At 33.1% G+C, this 21,305-nt stretch overlaps 1 protein-coding gene across 1 annotated transcript in view; it reads right to left on the reverse strand.

Annotated features, from left to right (window-relative positions):
* Positions 1–471: 471 nt before the first annotated feature.
* LOC147077909 (uncharacterized) overlaps positions 472–21,305 on the reverse strand; it is a 219,875-nt gene continuing 199,041 nt past the window's right edge. Inside the window, exon 4 of the mRNA XM_085940096.1 lies at positions 472–642. Coding sequence (XP_085796222.1) covers positions 472–642 — 171 coding nt within the window. The remainder of the gene's footprint in view (positions 643–21,305) is intronic.

Raw genomic sequence — 21,305 nt, forward strand, 5'->3', positions numbered from 1 at the left:
AAATAATAACATATAATTTATACTATACGCGTGTTCAAACCCGCTCCCAGGATTCTATCAACAACATTACAGATAAAGTGAACTCGAAATTATACAGCTATTTTTAAATTAAACCATCTTTTTATTCAACGAATAACTCACAACATTCTAAGACTATAGAATTCGTTATGGAATATATAGAACCATACCCATTGGAAGTAATATTATTAGCAGGTGAAAGTACATACAGTCAAATATTTGTTTTGATGCATAATGTAAATATAAAAAATTCTAGAGTAAATATTACCTACCTCAATAAGCGAACAAGATGTTTTTGTATAAAATTTCTTTCCTTGGTAGAAAATTATTATCCATAGCAACGCATAAAAAATATAACGAAAATGTTGATGGATGGATCATAAGACTGAAATATCGCAAATGCTGATTAATATCGCTTGGTAATGTGCGAACAAAACTGTCGCTTGAATGGGTTTAAGCCAGCTTTGGAGTTGTTTTGAAGGGTGGCAAGAGTCTGATGCTCCCTCCCGCCAGGGGGCTGAGGGGAGCAAAGACAGACTGCGTGCCCCTTGGGGGGGACCAGCCCGTCCAATTTGTTATATCCGAAGGCATCTGATGACGCATCATGGCAGCGGCTAGGTTCTCCTTACAAGAAAACAGAATTTTCAACATATATATTACTTATATATATTGTGATAAAATATTACAAGTATATATCTGTCTGTATTCAGAAGTGCGTTTCTTTCATTTTTGGTATTGGATATCATTACGAAGGAATTATTTTACAAATAAAGAGTTTTGTATATTAAGGGGTTATTGCAAGACAAGGATATGGCACAGAAACATAGTTTGGAGATATGAGCAATTTAATGTTCTTGTTCGTTCACTACTGTAACAGGAAAAATTACTATCCTCATTAAAATTTTCGATACATCTCACATGTAATTATTCTGTTTGGAGCAAAAGGCGTGAATGACTGACCGATATCAATTTTGACTGGCATGGCATATCATATTATTGTTATATCCATTTTTATAGCAAAATTTGAATTTATAAGAACTACACATTGATCATAATTATTGAGACAACTGTGTATTTTTTTTTAAAAGTGTCTTAAGTAAAAGGTGAGTATGTGCCCTAGGAATTAGTTTTATAAAAAATCAACAAATTCATAATTATGTGACATATCATTGTCTTGCGATAACCCCTTCATATATTATATTCATATGGCATTAGTAAAAAAGGTAAGTGAAACATTTCGTTCAAAAAGAAAAAGTTATTAGGAGACAAAATCAGCTTCTAGTTTCACGCTCTAGCTTCTAGTTTCACCTGGTGTATGGCTGAAATGCTTCCGAAGAAAGCTACATATTAGTGTTACATGACTCTACAGTGTGCTCCGTGGTCTGAATCTCACCACACTCGCAAAGTGGAGATCCTTTTAAGCCTCCCTGGTTCACACCTGGAATGCCCATACCACCTTTGGTTCAAATACACACCATATTTTCGTGGAAGTCTAAAGTCGTCCAGTGGATGTGGATCCACAATTGGCGAAAGCTCCTCATACCCGATGCTAGCCAGAAATAATCAATTATTTTATAAATGCCATCAAATAATAGAGCCGTATATATTAAAATCCCCCAGCTGCTTCGATAGTGAAGAAATTAAAAATAATTATATAAACTGAATATTTTTCATAGTATCATTAATAATTATTACATGATTTAAAATAGGTAGTCAACCTTTTTATACCTACCGCCCACTTTTGTATCTCTGTTAGTAGTAAATTTTTCTAACCGCCTATTGATTCCACAGTAATGGAGTAATATAATAATAATTACTTACCAAATACTTTATGCCAGACTTTCGCTAAGTTGGCAGAATAAATATTTATAAAAAAAGTACTGTAGTTAAATCTATCTTTTTATTTATACTTTGCATACATATAAGCATGACGTCTGATGAGATTACATTTAATTAATTACGAACGTGAACTACTAAACTTATGCGAGGGCGATACAAATAGTATATTTTATGAAATTTAAATTGTCACGGGGAATTTTATGAAAACATAATGGAAATGTTTTTAAAACCCCTACCGCCCACCATGAAAGCAGGAACGCCCACTAGTGGTCGGTAGGGATCAGGTTGACTACCCCTGATTTAAATCATAAAATATCAATGTTATTATGTTAAATCATCATTATATTTTCGATCTTCACTCCATAATATATATATCACAAAACACAGAGCGCCTTGAATAATTCCTATCACTCACATCCTTCCATCGTGGGTACCCTATAAATGATATTTATCGATTTTACAGGACCCACAAAGAAATGATCGACCAAGGTCAAATTTTGCACGATCACTTCTACATGGAGAGACGCTGCACAATCTGCTCTCATTGCTTCTTAAAAACATCTGTTAAAATATGTTTTCGAAGGTTAGCATACGGTCACTTTTTAGTCGTCGTAATAAACAATGACACTCAATCACGACAGCTAGATTTCGGATTTGCCTGCAGTGGAAAGAATGAAGAGAGAATATAATCTGTAAGTACGGTTGAAGCTAAAATGAAATATTATGTACCTGGCTATTATGAGTAATATGTATTTTTGTTTAAATACATAATGGAAGTAGGGATTGCAATACCGATAGAAAATGTCAATACCGGTACTTCTTAAACATTGAAAAAACAGAAGTAGGTGCTTATCAATAAATGTAGCTATTAAAATGTTATTAAATACTATTTTATAGCAAAAACCTACATACCTACATTTATTATGTTGACATTTAAAAATATACTAATAATAACTACTAATAAACTAGTGATTTTTTACGAATAATTTTAATATATTGATAATTTTAACTAAAGCCGTCAAAAATTCATCAAGTGCAAATAAGTCCCGGCTGCAGGAAAAGCTTCTTAAATTCAACGCTCGTACAGTCATCAATAATTATAGAATAATTGAAAATTGATATGTAGTTATCTCTTTGCCTTAAAACAACAAAAATAATATTAGGTTAAAATAAATAATATATAGTTATGTGGGGGGGGGGGAATCTGTGGGTTGTGCCGGGAGAACGTAGCTCCGATTTTTTGCTTGGTAAAACTATAAATATCGAATAAAGGCACTGCCCAAAATATTCCAAATGTTATTAAAATACTCATTTATAATTCTAGATAATGCAAAATTACGCGTCAGGCATTCATAAGTTTAAATTCGGTAGTACGTAGACTACAGGGATAACCGGAATGATATTATCAGTGAATATTTGAAAATATTCTTTTCATTACGATGAAACTATTTTTTCTCTTCGAAAATGACTGTAGGTATACATGTATATATAAGCATCCTCAAAATTCATTGGACTGATCAGGTGACAAATTTTGACATTCTCAACCGAATGTGAAAGGTCCTTCGCCGCATTATGAGAAGATAAAAGTATAGTATTCATCAACTCACAATCCAAGGAAAGATCAGTGGTAAATGTAGCAGAAGACGACGCCGCCATGACTGAAGAACTTCCTCAATTGGTACTTCTGCAGCTTTATCGAACTATTCCCGGTAGCAGATGACAAAGCAAATCAACCTAATGGTAGCCAACCCTCTTTAGCTGACGACACGATCGGAATAAGATAAGATGGTAGCTATGCGAAGATCTTATAGGTTAAAATATTAGTAACGTTAATAATTACAATCACTTTGATGTTGTTAAGTGACGATTCTCAGTAAAATACAATGAAACTCTCTGTATAGATGGATCTTAAATATATAAAAGAAAAGCTTAAAAATTTTATATAAATACTCATAATTAAATTATTATCTATTGTAAGGCATCGAAGATTCATTTATTAAAGAACCGCCAACATCCGTATATTTAATAATTTATTTAATGAACACATCTCGCCAAAGTAAATCCAACAAGTTGATTTTTTCATGAATGGAAGGTATTGTTTTATAAATTACGAGATACATACATACGCCCACGATGACTGAACGGTAACATATTGGATTAGAATGTCGAATCCAAGGTCTGACGAATTCAGATTTGTTATTTTTCAATGTGCGTTCGTAGTACATGGAACTAATAGGTTAAGCAAGTGGCTAACATCAATTTCTTGAAAAAATAAAAATCTGTTAATCCAATTCCATCCACTCTGTAGAGGCCCATACCGCCCATTATGATGCTACGAGGATCGAAAATTTTGATGTTATTTAATATAGGTACAAACATTTAGCATTTCGATCACGCAATATTTTCGACTTGTACCAAAACCCATGTAAACCGGGCATTGTAATATAATATTAAAACATCACCAAAGAAAGCAGCTATAACAAAATATGATAACCGCAAGGAACTGAATATTATTTTCTATATGGCTGCCAGTTAAAATACAAAACTTTTCAAACAGCTGAAATGGAGATGGGCGGGGCACATTGCTCGCCGAAAGGACGGCCGCTGGACAAATACCGTCATCCAGTGGTACCCAAGGGGCACGAAACGGCCACAGGGTCGCCCTAAAAGCCGCTGGATTGACGAACTGGTAAAGTTCGGCGGAAATACGTGACAGAGAACGACACAGGACCGAGAGAGTTGGAAGAAGCTTGGGGAGGCCTTCATCCACCAGTGGATTGACCCCGGCTGATGATGATAATGATGGAATCAAATGAGTGAAAAACAACTTTTAAATATAGGTCGAGAGAAATATAATTATGTTGAAAAGACAGTCCGACAAATCCGGCAGTGAATTGATCCAGATGATATGTAAATGATATATCAATTTTAATACTACATACTACCCAACGTCAAAATATAGGTGCAAAATTTTTAAAAATAACATACAGATTTTTATTAAAAACAACCCTGTAGACACAATATAGCACAGCGTAAGGGGTTTATATAGAAGGCAAGCAAGCAAGGAAGGAAGGCTTCGGTCACAGAAAGGTCCCAGCATGGCAGATCAACGCAGGGTCTGACGGGTGCGACTTAGCGCGGGGTGCGACCCCCACCGCGTCGTAGAACCGCTGATACAACACGGGAACGGACAATATAGTGAGTTAGTGAAGGCAGTATTATGACACTCCAAAAATGTATCGAATATTCTGTCTGTATCAATTACTGTTTCACTTGTCCAAATAACTAAAACTAAATATATTATAACTTAATTAATTATTAAAACTTTCATATTACAGTCGCACTCGGTTATTACAATCACGGATATAGCAAGATCTCGGATGTAGCGAGGAAAAATTTGTTGACATTTTAGTTTATGATTTTCTCCATACGTTTATTCAATTTTATAACGAGCTATTTATCGGTTATTCCGAGCTAAAATATGGTCAAAAAATTTCTTAAAACTGTTAATGTGTCGATCGTTTAAAAACATTTCGACCCTAAGCAATAAAATCCAACCAGACAGGATGCCGCCGGAATCAGATTACGTTTTTGACACTAGTTAAATGTCTAAGTACCTACTTAATTGGTGTTTTCGCCGACAATATTGAAAAAGTATACACGCATATGGTTGAAATTGCATGTAAAAAATCCAAGGTTTGTGAAGTCATTATGTACTTCATTACAACAAACAACTTCTTTTGTAGTTTATGAATGCCATGCTTGTTTCGGGGGAAAATTCTAATTGTGTACTTTTGTTTTGATTGAGACTTTTTGTGTTATGTGACCGCTCATTTAAAAATACCTATTCTCTATATAACGAGTAACGCTTATCGAGTATTACGCGAGTCGGTCCCATCTTCCTCGTAATAACCAAGTTCGACTGTATTTACATTTTTCGCGTGTTGAGAAAATCTACCATTCTTTATTTGGCCTTGATAAGAAGATATAAGAGTAACAATAAGTCATAGTTTAGTAATTAAAAACCTGTGTATGTTTTTTAATACATAGAAGTACTTATTTATAAATTACTACTATCTACGCCGTAGAGGCGTAGAGGTTAACAGCAACTACAAAATAATGATTTGTAGAATCCCTAGCTATATAGTTATGATGAAGATTTTTCATATTATAGCAGTATATTGTTTTGGATACTACGTGTCTGATCACTTCTGTCATTATTTTATATTGTTTCGTAATACAAGAAGATTTAATTTAATTTAAACACACTCGTGATAATTACATTAATGTTATTGATGTAAAAAATCTTTATGCCAATATATATAAAATACGATACTTATATTATAACATTCAATACTATCCCACCTACTTTAGTATTGATCGGGAGCAAGTAATAAATGAATCTCTGAGGTTTCTAATAATTGCAGATTTATGTCCCTCTAATATATTGAAGGATTCATAGTGTTTTACTAAAATAGACGAAACGGATGCTGGTCGTTATTAAATTATGTAGAACAAATATTAATTAATATTATGTTTTACTCGTTGTAATAAATTGGTACATTAGAAATATTTATATAAAGATTTCGGTATAATATTAAAAACAGAAACACATATGCATAATTATTTGAAAACATGTCAGATAATAATATGCCCATTTCAAAACGTTGGCGCGAATCCAGTAGATGCGGGTTCGAATCCCGCAGGGCGTGGCATTTTTTCAACGATTTTACATTTTTGAAGCGCTTCAGAAAAAGGCTTTTTTCTAGTAGTTATGAGATGTTATGTTCAATAAAGAATGTTACATTCTTAACTCTTGTGAATCATTCGTTGTATAAAAAATACTTTATAAAAGTATTAATAATTTACCTTAATAATTACTAACCGATCTCAGGATCTAAGAAATTTTTGTTATAACGTAGGTACTTGCAATTTGCTATTAATTAAAAAAAAAATATATATTTAACGAATAATTCACAAGATTTAGTAGAACAAGTACCTACGTTATGCTAACTAAGAAGAACATAATTATGACTATCTAGCTAAAAATACGCCATGTTTAATGTAATGCGTATCTTATTGTAATGTAAGTATTGCTTTCTTGAATCTAAGTCAATTACTCATGAGTTGTGATGTTAACAATATGATTACCTATATTAATTTGACAACAAATGATTTCTACGAAATAAAATAATACTATGAAGTAATTTTTGAATAATTTGAGTACCTACAATTAATGTCAGTTATCTCATATTATACAATTATTCTTGTTTTATTTATTATCTCACTTTGTTATCAGAAAATACTATTTTTCCTCTTACTTACAGTTAGTTCGTACGAAAATTTGGCGTCAGTTAAACACAGAATAGCCGAAGCCTTCGCATTGTATCTGGAGTACAGAACGGGTCTAGAGGTAAATATTCAACACAGGCGCCAGCCTTTGGCGGACGGGGGGAGGAAAGGCTCACAATGAAAACATCGTAGGAGGGACGTATCCCAAAACCTCCTACCACTTCTTACGACCCTGGTATCGCAGAAGGCTTACCCTTTCTGTTTTTCCCTAAAAATCCTCATTTTGCCCGTCCTCGTCGGGAAAGGAGGGCCTGGAAAGCGCTTTTGGAGAAGGGTCGGACGATAGGGATTTTGTATGGGCCCTCCTACGGGCAAAAGAGGCTCCGTACCCCAGGGCTTCTTAGCCATTTTATATCGTAGGCTCTTCATTTTTTTCGTAAAAATTCTACTCCGATTTGTATGCTAAGCATTTTTTTCTTGCTTGTGAAACTAAAATATAATATCTCAACCGTTTTAAACATAGCGTAATTAAGCTGGCGATTTCCAGTACTAATTTCTATAAAATATACTTTAAAATCAAGTAGTGATATAACATCCATGTAAATATTATACAATTGATATAATTATAACGTCAGTCAGAAACCAACCAATGTAAATAGTAAAATATATATATTTTATTCACATCAAAAACTACTGTAAAGTAATCAAGCTAAAAGTGTATATTATATAAGAGTTTCCCCAATTATTACTATCTTTGGCTTTAACTACCGTCCCATTAAAAAAAAATCGAGGATACGAAAGGCAAAAGAGCATATGTGGCGTTTTGGTTAAAATGTTAATTTATCTACTATCTATAATTATTATATTAAAATGGTATGTTAAAATAGAGTTATGCATGTGGTTAGATTATTTAAATATAATGTAATCTTCATTATCACTCAAGTCACAAGTGCATAAGCAATAATACTTCCACGACGAAGTAACATCTATTTTTTTATGAAAATAAAATTATTATTTCAAATTGCTCTCCAGTAAAATAAGTTCCAAATTATCACTCTCGCTACGATAATATAGTATTAACAACCTTAAGTTAGGATGATACACTTCAATTATATTTAAATAAAATTACTATTTAAAATATGGTGTAAATTTTCACCACATAAAAACATATAAAATGACACATACTGAAAAAATATTTAAATTTTGTTTGTTATGTCCATCTCATGACTCTTGACGATTCCATGCCCCATACAGGTAAAATATATGTGGATCGACAGTTTTGCTCCTGTCTATCATCCTGGTATCCATACTGTCCCTTGTCTTATATCACCCTGAATCTTCCACAGTATTCAGAGGCCCCAATGAACTGCATCATTAATGTCACTGGAAAATTGATCTTATAAAAACTGTTTTTTTTTTTTTGCGGAAGGACCGACTATTCGAATGGGAGGTAAATCAAAGTATAGAATACATATTTTCATAAAAGACATCTTACAAACTGAAGTGTTGTTTTTTGCTAACTTTTGAAGCAGTAACATCCTTTCTGTAGATAGTTGTAATTAATTTAACTTTCATTTAAATCAAATTATAGCGTAAATACTATAAATAATCCATATTTAACTGAACACTGAAAATATCAAAATAATAGTTATATAATACCGAAGTGTTTATTGCATATTCGAAAGATGACCACGGTTGTTAGGTTGAACGGTCCTGGCATAGACCTTTCTTTCCTATGTAAATATAGGAGGGATAAATAAAATGCCACAGTTCTGCAGCATCAGGGTATTAAATTATATGTAGTTAGTTAGTTTCTAACTATTATACTTATACGGACCTGCGGTAGGAGTGCTTGTTGTTTGCTTTATATAAATAGATAGTTTATTACTCGGAATCGATTCGGGTTGTGTACACTCAGAAACATCCAGCCTAAATCTCAAACGATGCGAAAGACTTTCCAGGCGAAAAAGATTGTATGTCGCTTTAATTTTATCAGCACAGGAAATCTTTGTGTTCATATATAAACATATAGATACTCAAAGAGTTTGAACTGTACCTAAAAGGGTTGTTATAAACTCCTTGTACAATAACGCATGATGACGAATTCTAATCGTATTTTATTATTTAACGAATAATTCACAAGATTTGAAAATGTAATATTCCTTATTAGACGTACGTAATTCGTAAACACCTTATAAATTTATCAGAAACAATATGGCGTCGAAGAGGAGACGAACCTGAATCCACCGAATTCCGGTCAATGCATCTAAAACGATTTCCATATTTCGCCAATACTGGCGACTGGCTTTTTTGGTTTAAATCAAGATTCTAATAATAATGTAATAAGATAATATGTAATCACGTTGATTACTAGCCACATTGTCCGGAATGTGATGAATGCAGATTCAAACCCTGTCCACCGTATTTTTTTGTAGATATTACGATTCTAAAGCGTCAATTACATTGAGCTACTTTACGAGCTGTTTGTTGGCGAATTTAGAATCTGCCTGTAAAGTTGCCCAGTGTAATCATCGAACAAGCTAACAAGCAGATTGTAAACATTCTACCGAGAAAATTTGAAAGCCGGTCAACTTTACACGCTACACGCCGGCGTGTGGGCCTACTGCGTCTGCACAGTAGAGCGCAGTAGCAACCTCCCGGTAAAATAACGAACTACGTTCTGTCAAAATAGTCGCTGGCCTGTGGCTTCTCAGCGAATGGAAAGTTTTGTGTGTCATCATCACAATCGCAGTAGCTGAATCGCCCGCTTTTAAATTCGCCAACAAACAGCTCGTAAAGTAGCTCAATGTAATTGACGCTTAAGGTGTTTCCAAATTATGTAAGTAGTGTGATAAAATCGGCTGCTATATAAAAAAATATTCAATATATTTTCGCATTTCGAGCTATTTTCACATTTCGTTATTATAATAATATGCACGTATGTCAATCGCGATCCTTGTGATTATTCATCTCTTCCTCATCATCACCCCACCCCAGTGACTGATTATCTCAATTATTCTGCTATATGTATGCTGATCAGGCATACTGGTGACTTCTAAATCAGCTTTATAAATGGGAAGATTTTCTTCAACGCCTCCAAAGGAGATATTTTAATTTAATTTTATAATTATTTTATTTTTTTATAACGGAGGTTTGTCAGACTGAAAAGATCTGCAAATAATACAAGTTGTCTTTTTTAATTTTGTGTAATAATGATAACCATTGATTATTGCTTTTAACTGTTAATTGTCAGTACTGTGCCATTAAGCATAATATATTATATAAAACCTATTCCATATGTAATTCAGTTAATTACTATGATGTATAGTATACTCTACCTAACAGATCAACATTAATTGACATATAATTGTCAGTAAAATATATTATAGTTGTTTATCTATTGATTGATATTGTATTCATAAAAAAAAATATTTGAAAACAGGCTAATATTTTTATTATATAATAAAATGCTTTTATATTTTATTGTCTATGCCATTTTTATTTATTAAAATGACCAAATCGCAATAATTTCTATTTACAGTACTCATTGTCAAAATGATCCTTTATAGACGACCTTAAATGAATGAATGAAATTGCATTATCGAAGGGTTGTCATTATGATTCAGTGAAGAAAACCCTTGATTTATGAATGTAGATGGACGTTTAATATATGAAAGCTAATCTGAACAAGTAAATTATTTGCTAGTAATTTTCAGTGTAAATTCACTTGTATTTTTGATATTTATATGCAAGAATCGTATTGAGATAAAAATGTGTTAAGTACTGTAAGCATTAAAAAGCTTGTTCATCAATACATAGACAAACATTACAAACAATCTCAAATAATAGTACGTAAATAAGTAACAGAGGCAAGTCGTCAACACCATGTCGTCATATTTTATTTTATTTACAATATAATCACATTATCAATGAGAATATTGTAAGATGTGTTCAAGAGAAGTTGAATTATAACTACTATCAATTACAAAAAAACTGCATACTTCGGTCATATTTTCCGCAATGAGAGGTATGCTTTACCACATTTCATGATTCAGCTAAATTTAGATTGCGGCGAAGGCGCATTCAAAATAGCATAATCATTATAAGTGTATCAATGTGTTGAAAGGTGTTGGTGATATGATACGACTGAACCAGGATAAGGAGATCTATTGCTTTGGATAGAAGACGATACCAAGAGAATAACAGTTACAACTGTTACAAGCAATGCATTCAATGTACTCAACGCAGAAAAATTCATTGTTTATACAGTTACCAATTTAACCATATTTAACCCATTGGAGACGATCGGCGCCATGGCAGACATGGTGAAAATCAAACATTTTTAACATTCAGATTTTTTAACGGACTTAATGATAGTCTGATATATTTTTTAAGAATTATTTAATTTATAAAATCGATTTTTATTTGATTTTGTCAAAATAGTAATCAATTCGGTAATGCTATGAGGTGTTTGAGAGAATATAAGTCATCTAATGGCCCTTCTGTTTTAGTATATCTTTCTTTATAACATGGACTTTTTACCTTTGTCGTTTTGTATAAAAAAGGGTGAAAAAACACAAAAAAATATATTTGACACGTTTTAATTACACTTAAAATATAAATAAATAATAGAAGAATTCAATACACACATATATATATAGGTATATATTTAAAGGATTTATTCGAATTAAATAAACAATAAATTAATTATATTAATTTTAATAGTCAGTGTGGCTTTGTAAGTGATCCTGCAAAATCTACGTTACCTCCAATAGGACGCTAGATCGTTTTTAAGTATTTGAATAACTTAATGTCAATATCTGTAGTATTGACAATAGAATCTCTTGATTTAAGCAAAGCGCTCGTAATGGCCAAGCGGTAACATCTCGGTTGAAATACTAGGGTCTGGAAAATTTGGATTACAGCGTGTGTTTGGATCCAGACCATGGATCTAATAAGTTAAGAAAGTGACTAATATCGATTTCTCGTAAAAAAATATATATATATATATTTCTAGAAGTCTCTGCGAAGCGGCTAAGATCCGCATCGGATTGTAGAGCCAATGGAAGGATATAAAGATATTTTTAAAACAAAATAATATTAATAGGAGTTCTTTCGATGTATTTCTCTTGCCGTTAGTGTACTTTTGGAAGCTTCACGTCACACAGAGCGCTGGCACAGCCTAAAGAAGCACCAGGAGCACACATCGTCGAGGAGATAGCTATAAGTATCTATCCAGAAAATACCGCACGCAGGCGGTGTGGCACACACAACACCCCAACCCCCCCCCCCCCCCCCCCCACCTGAACCGACCCGACCCACTCTTCCGCCATCCCGTAAGCCATCCTTAAGCTATGGCGACCAAGTTTTCCCAGATGAAAATTTATTGCCGAGCACCGTTTACGTGAAAATGTATTATTCGCAGATTTACAATAATTTGTCTACAAAGGTACGCAAAGTGCTACACTATTCATGATTGTTTTGTTAACTATTAAATTGTTACAAGCTGAAAACGGGGCGAATAATTCGTATATTAGGTATTTAAAACGTAAAATGGTATATCGAAAGATCTTGAAGAATATCTTCCCGTATACAGAAAGTCATGGCAAAAATTACTATATACTTTATCCACCATAAGAAATCAGATAACTAAACCTGACTTTTCACGTGTAAATGTAAATTTTCTTGCATTTCGAAAATTTGAGACTAATGCGTGATGATTTTTTTACAAGAATTTTTCGCAGAGTTTAACGTAGATGAATCCTAAATATATTTTTTAATGTATTATAAAAGACATTTCAAATTCATTTGTTGCAAGCACCACATGTTGCTATGAGATATATTATTTATTAGAGCAGCATTTAGATTATATAACATTAAGATCTTTAATACAATAAACCATCATTATTTAAAATACTAAAAACAACCACAAACAATCGCAAACAAAATTATTTTAAAACATCGAAACAGTTTTCTATCTTTCAATACGACAACGTAAATATTATTGCTTTTTAAATGGCTGCCAATTCATGTCATTCTCTCTGTCTACCTACTATTTCATAGACAGAGCTGTATAATACTTTACACTTTTAATTGCGATACCAGATGCACTGTAGTTGGTGAAACTGTACCAGATAAAAACAATTGATTTACATTTATTTTTCATATTAAATTAATAAACATATTATGTAAAAATATGTATTAAAATAATCCCAATGTTCATTTAATTTAATCGGTAAAAAAAATACAATATTCTCATAGAAACTGCATACTTTACACAATTATTGTATTAGGCCATTAAGCCGCGTTGACACGGTCCAAGTACCATCCAAGTACACTTGGATCGAGTGCCATCCAAGTGACAGCTTCATACTATTTATTCCTATCCAAGCTACTTGGATCGTACTTGGACCGTGTCAACGCGGCTTTAGGGTAGCATAAATTAGTATCAAAAACATTTAATAACATGCATTTTCCATCCTACACCTAAAGATAAATATTCTGCTAAAAATTTGTATTAGGGTAACATACATATTCACTCCATTCTCATCAACCACTTTAAAAAGGCCATAGTCGTATTTTTCAATAATCTGCATATTTCATAGAAATATTGTATAAGGGTTACATACTCGTAACTGACCCGATACTCAATTTCGAAGCCACCTTCTTATCGGCAATCGTTTTGAATGAATCAGACAAACTTTGGTAGAAATAATGTATCAGGCGGACATAACTGGTCACCCGAGTTAAGCCGAGAGACCCTGGGTACCAACAATGCGCCACCTCCTAGGTTCCCTCGCCTTCCTGCTTCTAGGGGGCTCTAGTATACCATAGAAACTCGTAAAATTATTTTGATATATAGGACAAGAATGCGACGGAGGATAGGGTACGTACCCCTAGAAACCGAAATCCTTTACCAACGATAAGAAAATGGCTCTCTGCGTAGTTTTTCGCTATCTAATAATAGCGAATTATAACATTTGTTCTCATCATACTAAATTACTATTGAAAATTTAGACTTGAATATTTATTAAAAACACATTTTAAAACATAATGGTAGATGTTTGATAATATTCACCCCATTTTAAATATTTTATGGGGTATAGGTACTATATAAAAATCAAAATTTATAATTCTTCTTTAGTCTGTAGTAGGTATTTCTCATCCATTAATAATACGATCCCAGCATTTCACAATCAAACAAACAAAAATGTAAACTCTACACTGGAATTTTACAACTGATGTCATTTATTATTATTGTACAACAACATCTTCGTGGCTACGTGAAGGAAGGCGCTGTTGTCGACTAAATGGGAGGAGCTTGTTAATTTATAATGGAAGTGCGGTTAAAATGGGAGGAGCATGTTAGTTCACAGTTTTAGCACATAGCCAAGAAGATGTTGTCATAGAGTAGTAATGTGTGATAACTAATAATTATCATGATATAATTTCAGCACTAAATTTTATAATTAAATATGTAATATATATTATTCGTTTAGAGAATTTCAAAAATGTTAACACCATGGTTGTTTTATATTAATTTAAAAAAAACAATAATCCCTTCTCAGGATTAAACAAAAGTGACCCCTCTGTCTGACGCCAGCCCGAAAGTTCACAATGGAAATTAAGAGCCACGCTTGCAAGAGAAGCCGTAGTAAAAAAACGTCTCAAATATTCGATTTAATAAATAACAAAGTATTTTTCCTTCGACCGTGGGTACAGCTCACCCACATCCCCCCGCCCCTGTAGAGCCCTACGAGGGGGAAGTCTGCTACCGTACGACTGGGGGGATACTGTGGGGGTAAAAGGAAACGCTTCGCTCTTAGGGGGGGCCGCAGGGGGGGGGCGAAATGGACATTAAACTATAAAGCGGCACCTACAATGTTTCCACGACAAGCTGCGATATTTTCTTTGTGCAACTAAGCGAGTTTTTCTTTAGGTTTTTGGGAGGTTTTTTTGTGTTTTAAACGTAGAGAACTTTTTTAATTCCGTTAATTATTGTTACAAGGTTTTTAAGGCAAGATTAAATGGCTAAGCAAGGTTAAGATTTCAAGTTTTTATTTAAATGTAGGGTCACCAACTATTTAATAAAATATTAATAATATTTTGAACGTGACAATTATTTTGATTATATTTACATGTTTGATTAACTAACATTAAATTCATTTAATTGTCTTTTGTGACCTACCATCAAATTAATACGTTAGAAAAATACATACATAGGTTACTTTAATATTATTTGTATATTTTTAAATAGCCAGAAAACAACAGAAAACATTGTTTTATTTAACATCGAAAATAAATAACATCAGAACTAATGTCGCTTACCAAAGAATCATCATAATATACTAGTCTAGTTTTTAGTATCATCATCATCAGCCGGGGTCAATCCACTGCTGGATGAAGGCCACCCCAAGCTTTCTCCAACTCTCTCGGTCATGTGTCGTTCGCTGCCACGTATTTCCGCCGAACTTTACCAGTTCGTCAATCCAGCGGCTTTGAGGGCGACCCTGTGGCCGTTTCGTACCCCTTGGGTACCATTGGATGACGGCATTTGTCCAGCGGCCGTCCTTTTGGCGAGCAATGTGCCCCGTCCATCTGCTTTTCAGCTGTTTGGCAACGTCTATTACATCGCGTACTCTTGTCTGCTTCCTAACCCATTCGTTTCCCTTTCGCTCCCTAACTCTTACGGTCCTTTCGCGTGATGCCCAACATGCACCTCTCCATGCCTCGCTGTGTGACTCTTAGCCTCACAAGACCCGAAAGACCTCCAAGGTAGAATGCAAGAACTCGCGGATGTCAGTCAAACGGTCGGTCTAAAGATAAATGTCTCAAAGACAAAAGTGATGAGGAACTGTTTTTCGGACACTGCGATTATCTGTATTTCTGGCACCCAACTCGAGCAAGTCAGCAGCTACGTCTATCTTAGACAGCAGGTGTCCATAGATGGAAGCATGCACGATGAAATTGCTCGAAGAACAAAGCTGGGATGGAGTGCTTTCGGACGTCTGAATAGTATCTTCAAGAGTGACCTACCATTATGTCTTAAGCGTAGGGTGTTCAACCAATGTGTGCTACCCATGCTCACGTATGGCTGCGAGACGTGGACCCTCAACACGAGAGATGTCCAAAGTTTTTAGTATAATTTAGACAAATTATAGGTATTTTTGTAATAGTTATTTCATTACAGGGTTCCTAACTTGATATTAAAAACCTACCTACCTAAGATATATCAATAATATCTTAATAATATAAAATGGATCTTTACACACACCACAGTAGATTAATGGGAATCGGGACCAAAAATAATTGATACTTATTTTTATTTCGAGGTTCGCAGAATATAAAAATCCACTGGTATAAATCATTTAGCTAGTTGAACCCCCACCCAATAATAAAAAATACATATATAGTCGAATCCATATTTCATGGTTGTTAATACTATACAATTATTATAGTTTTTTAAATGTCACAGTAATTATTATTGATTTTGCGCGCTGCAAATCAGACATAGTATTTTTTACAGGCTTGGGACGTGTCGATGGGTCGATAGGTCGATGGAAGTGGCGCAGTTTTGTACTTGTCCCAATGTGATTCAATACCGCAATGAGTAAGTAAAAGTTTGTAGAATAAGCTTGTTAATTTGTCCGCAGAAGTTAATAATTATACGGATACGTTATCAAACAGTGTTTGTAATAAAAAAAAAATACTAGACACATTATTGCGTATTTTATTTCAATAATTTCAGATTTATAGTGATTCTGTTGCTAGTATTACTGACAGACCGCCGACACATAAGTACGATGGTGATAATACCTGACTTTACTTCCGTGATTCGTTCCTGGAAAATTAGCCGCACAGAATAGATTACTAAGATAGAAATGTAAAAACCGTCGCCATTGACCAAGACTTTGAAGCAGGGTATTTTATGACGGTCATGCCGTAAAATCAAAGTGAAACATAGTGCGCCAACTGTTTACGAATTGACAGATGACAAACTCTAATTGTAGATTATGATACAGACGCTATTGAAAATAACATTTTTTAAGACGTCTTAAGTTTATCCCATATTTTTCCACACTCGAGACCCGTAGTCTGTTATTATACAACACTCAGTAGGGTAAGTTATCATATACAAAATTTTTAAATTATATAACATTTATTAAATATATAACATATTATATACAATATAAAACATTTATTAAATTATCATTTAGAGTCGCTTCCAATTTTTAAAAAGTTTTTAGTAGAATAGTATGGACATTTCTGTTCAAAATGAGAAAACGCTTTTGACAAAATATTTCGAAGATAACTGTCAGCCTACTAGTTTTTCCCGAATGATTTGTCAAATTTGATGATGTATGTGTTTATGACTTATTATAGTTCTGCGTGCGTAAAATTAAAATATTAAATACATACTTATATGTTTACGGGCACAATATTTTTCCCGTTGTCGAAAATATATCTCGAAAAGTATTTTTTTTACCCATAGGCGTATATTACCCATATCTAAAAAAATCGTATAGCGCTAAAAAGGCTTTTATGGGAAGAAGCCCTCTAACGAGCGGGCGTATAGAAAGGTGTAAGTTAACATCATTGCAACAATATTACAAGTTACAATACAAAAGTTTCACAGATATTCGACATTAAATCACATTTCAACCGAATAAACCTCAAAACCTGCGTCCCTCCTATAAGACCGGCCTGTACAAAGAAAAGAATTAGAGCCATCCATCCATTAGCGAAATTCAGAAAAATAATAAACGAAGGGACAAGAAAAAAGGCAGCTCGCTCCTGCACCCCGCCGGAGACTACACCCCGCACCCCACTTAATTCTTTTTGGCCCTTAGTCACGACCCCCTAACGGCCACCGCCTTATTCAACCCGTGATGAAACCTTAGTATACCCGATCTGCGCCATCCAAACTTCAATTAAATAATATTTAATTAATTGTATATTTCTATTTTTTATTATTTTGCTGTAAATAAAACACAATATGTAGTCGGTACTTATTCCACATAATTTAATAACGATCATAATCGGTTACGGTTACGATCGGGACATTATCAACAGCTATTTATTACTAACATTTGAATACGTGTATTAATTAAGGCTCTAATTACCAAAAAGTAGTATTGCCTGTGGCTACAAAATACTGAGTCATTGCAGTAAAATTGCATGAAGCAGACCTTTTGAAAAATGCGATTTCACAGTATAAAGCAATCTCGGCAGCTTCCATAATTTTAGGAATTAAGAACTCGCGAGTGTCAGCACACCGGTCGTTATATTGAATGCCGTTGACCACTGCAGTGGTACTTACACCATTATAAATAAAACACGCTAACGGACTTACATATTTATATTTTAAATATTTTGCTGTATTTTGTTGACCTGCTTGAGGCACTTAGACCATAGTTGACGTTATTGGCGTTGGTATGTAGAACACTTTTCTATAAAAATGTCAGTTTTTATTTTTTTGGTACTTAGCGCCTTAATTAATACACGTATTCATTTAATTATAGTATTGTTAATAACTTTGTCATTAAATTTGTTTGTACAAATAATTGTAACATTATATATTTTGTTGAAAATGTACCGAATCAATGGACTTTTAAAACAAGAAAATGTGTCGAATGAATAAAGGAGCAAACACGTGAAATGATTAAGTATGCCAAAACCCTTAAATGGAGATGGGCCTGGTCACATAGCTCGTATACAGTTTAACCACTGGACAAATGCGATAATCCAGTGGTATCCGAGGGATATAAGATGACCTACAGGACGCCTCAAGGAATACAGTAAATTTAGGAAATATCAATGTTATATGGTGGAATACGTAGCAGAAAATAATAAGGAACTGAAAGCTTGAGAAGCCCTTCATTCAGCAGTGAATTTAAACAGACTGATGATATGGTGCTATGTCATGTATGTTATAATGTATTAAGTCATTTAATTCGGACTATGGAATCGCGTTTGCTGAGATAATTTTATGACATATTATGTCAATTATCACATAGAATATATTTTCAATTAACCTTCGATAATCACATATTACACTTAAAACAAAACAACGTTCGATTAGCGAGAATTATAATAGTGTATTACGTATAGATGTCGCGATGACAGTGACTTAAAACATGTTATAATGTAACAATCAATTTCAATCTGAAATTATATAATATGATATTATGTATTTAATCGTAATTAATTATACCAAAGTATGTTTAAATAATATAAACGCAAAATAAACGTTCAGTAAGGATTCATCGCAACTGGATTCATAAACAATATACTCACATATAATATACAATATAACAACGTATTGGCAAGATTTCAAATACATTTTTTATATTATTTTCAAAACTATCCACCGTATATTCCAATCATTCCATCATATTATATTATCTCCATAGCATTGCAGTCATGACAGGCAAAATTTCGGTACGGTATTCGACGAGCTTTGGAAAAAAGATTGAAAAGTCTTGAACTAAGAGGAAACTTGCCACCTCCTGCCCCCTTGTGCCACCCTGTTAGGTTTTACCTATAAATAGGGTGGAAACACCCCCGCTTTTCTACCCTTACTGCCTTTCCACAGTCGGTAGAGTATTACCTATAAAGAGGCAGTGGTGTTAACATGGTAAGGAATGCCAGAAAAGCCTTTTTTACATTCCAATACCTCAATGTACCTTTAAATACAACTAGGTATAGTTTTTCCTCGTGTATAAATACAAAAATACACTTCAAATCATTCATAAATAACTATTTTCTATACATTTCCAAGAAAACGAGTGATTTCTTTTAATAAAAGAAAGGTCCATAACCGATTCAAGAAGGGATTTTTTTTCTATATTACCGAAAGCTTTTTTTATAGAAGAATCTTTTCCCATTTCATTTCAATGTTAGATATTCTAGTTTTTGATCGATTCCGATATTTTCAGGATATCTTAATAAAATATTAATATAAATAGTACCCACATAAACAATAAGTAACTGTATTCTGTATCATTTGTTCCATTGATGAATCAGGGTCGCAAAAAACGATTCAAATGAAAAGATAAAAAACCTAATAGATTAAATTTAACTTATAACAATAAAATTAATAGTAAAACGTAATTATAACTATTTACTAAATTAACCAAAGTAAATATACCAGTGCATTATCAGTTGACAGCATCCTTCTAATCAGACGAAATCGGCTCTGGTCACTATTAATTTATGTGAGTTAAGTACATAAGAAAATTAAACTTATGCACGTAGGTTCAATACAATACAATACTATTTTGTTTTGTTTCATTTGAAACAATATGTCTTCCCAAAGTATAATAGAATGTTTATATTCATTGTAATATTAGTATTAAATAATTTACGAGCTGTGTGCTAAACTATACTTTTGAGAAAAAAACTATTACAATATTCTAATTAACGCAAACAAAGCGTATTATAATGTTACATTTTGACTACTAGTGACACCTGTAGTCGTCGGATCAAAATGATTTTTGGTGACATTACAGTGGGTCTATTCTATACTTATCGACCGCTAAAGTGATAAATAGTATCAAACTTAGGGTAGGTTTGTATCAAAATATTAGCACCTATCTTGCTGCTGTTAAAATATCGCACTTATTGCAACAATAAAAACCAACTTCGTGTAATTGTTACAATAAGTGCTAATATTTTGATACAAACCTACCCTAAGTTTGATACTATTTATCACTTTAGTGTTCGATAAGTATAGAATAGACCCACTGGAGTCGATAATTAATTATTGTACTTACGCATCTCTTCTGTTATTATTTTTTTTAAATCTTGTTTATATAAATCATACAATTATATTATATGTAGAAAAGTATTGATGATAATAATTCATGTTAAAACAGCTCAAAGAAAATCCTTGTAAATATCAAACAGAAGAATTTATTGTAACAAACACAAAGCAAAGGAAATAATATTATAATTTATTAGTTTAAGAAAATTAAACTAATAATAAACAAATAAATACTATAATGTAAAACACTGAAACCGACTTCTTGGTTAATTCTACAGTTTTTATACTAATATCTAAAAGTATAAAAGCAACAAAGGCGTTTGCTTATCACCATTATAATGGAATATACAATAAGACAGATATACATCAATTCGATCGATAGGTTACAGTT

The sequence above is a fragment of the Rhyacophila brunnea genome, unplaced genomic scaffold, assembly GCF_057557595.1.
Source record: "Rhyacophila brunnea isolate RB1 unplaced genomic scaffold, BYU_Rbru_1.0 scaffold_12, whole genome shotgun sequence".
NCBI classification, from domain to species: domain Eukaryota; kingdom Metazoa; phylum Arthropoda; class Insecta; order Trichoptera; family Rhyacophilidae; genus Rhyacophila; species Rhyacophila brunnea.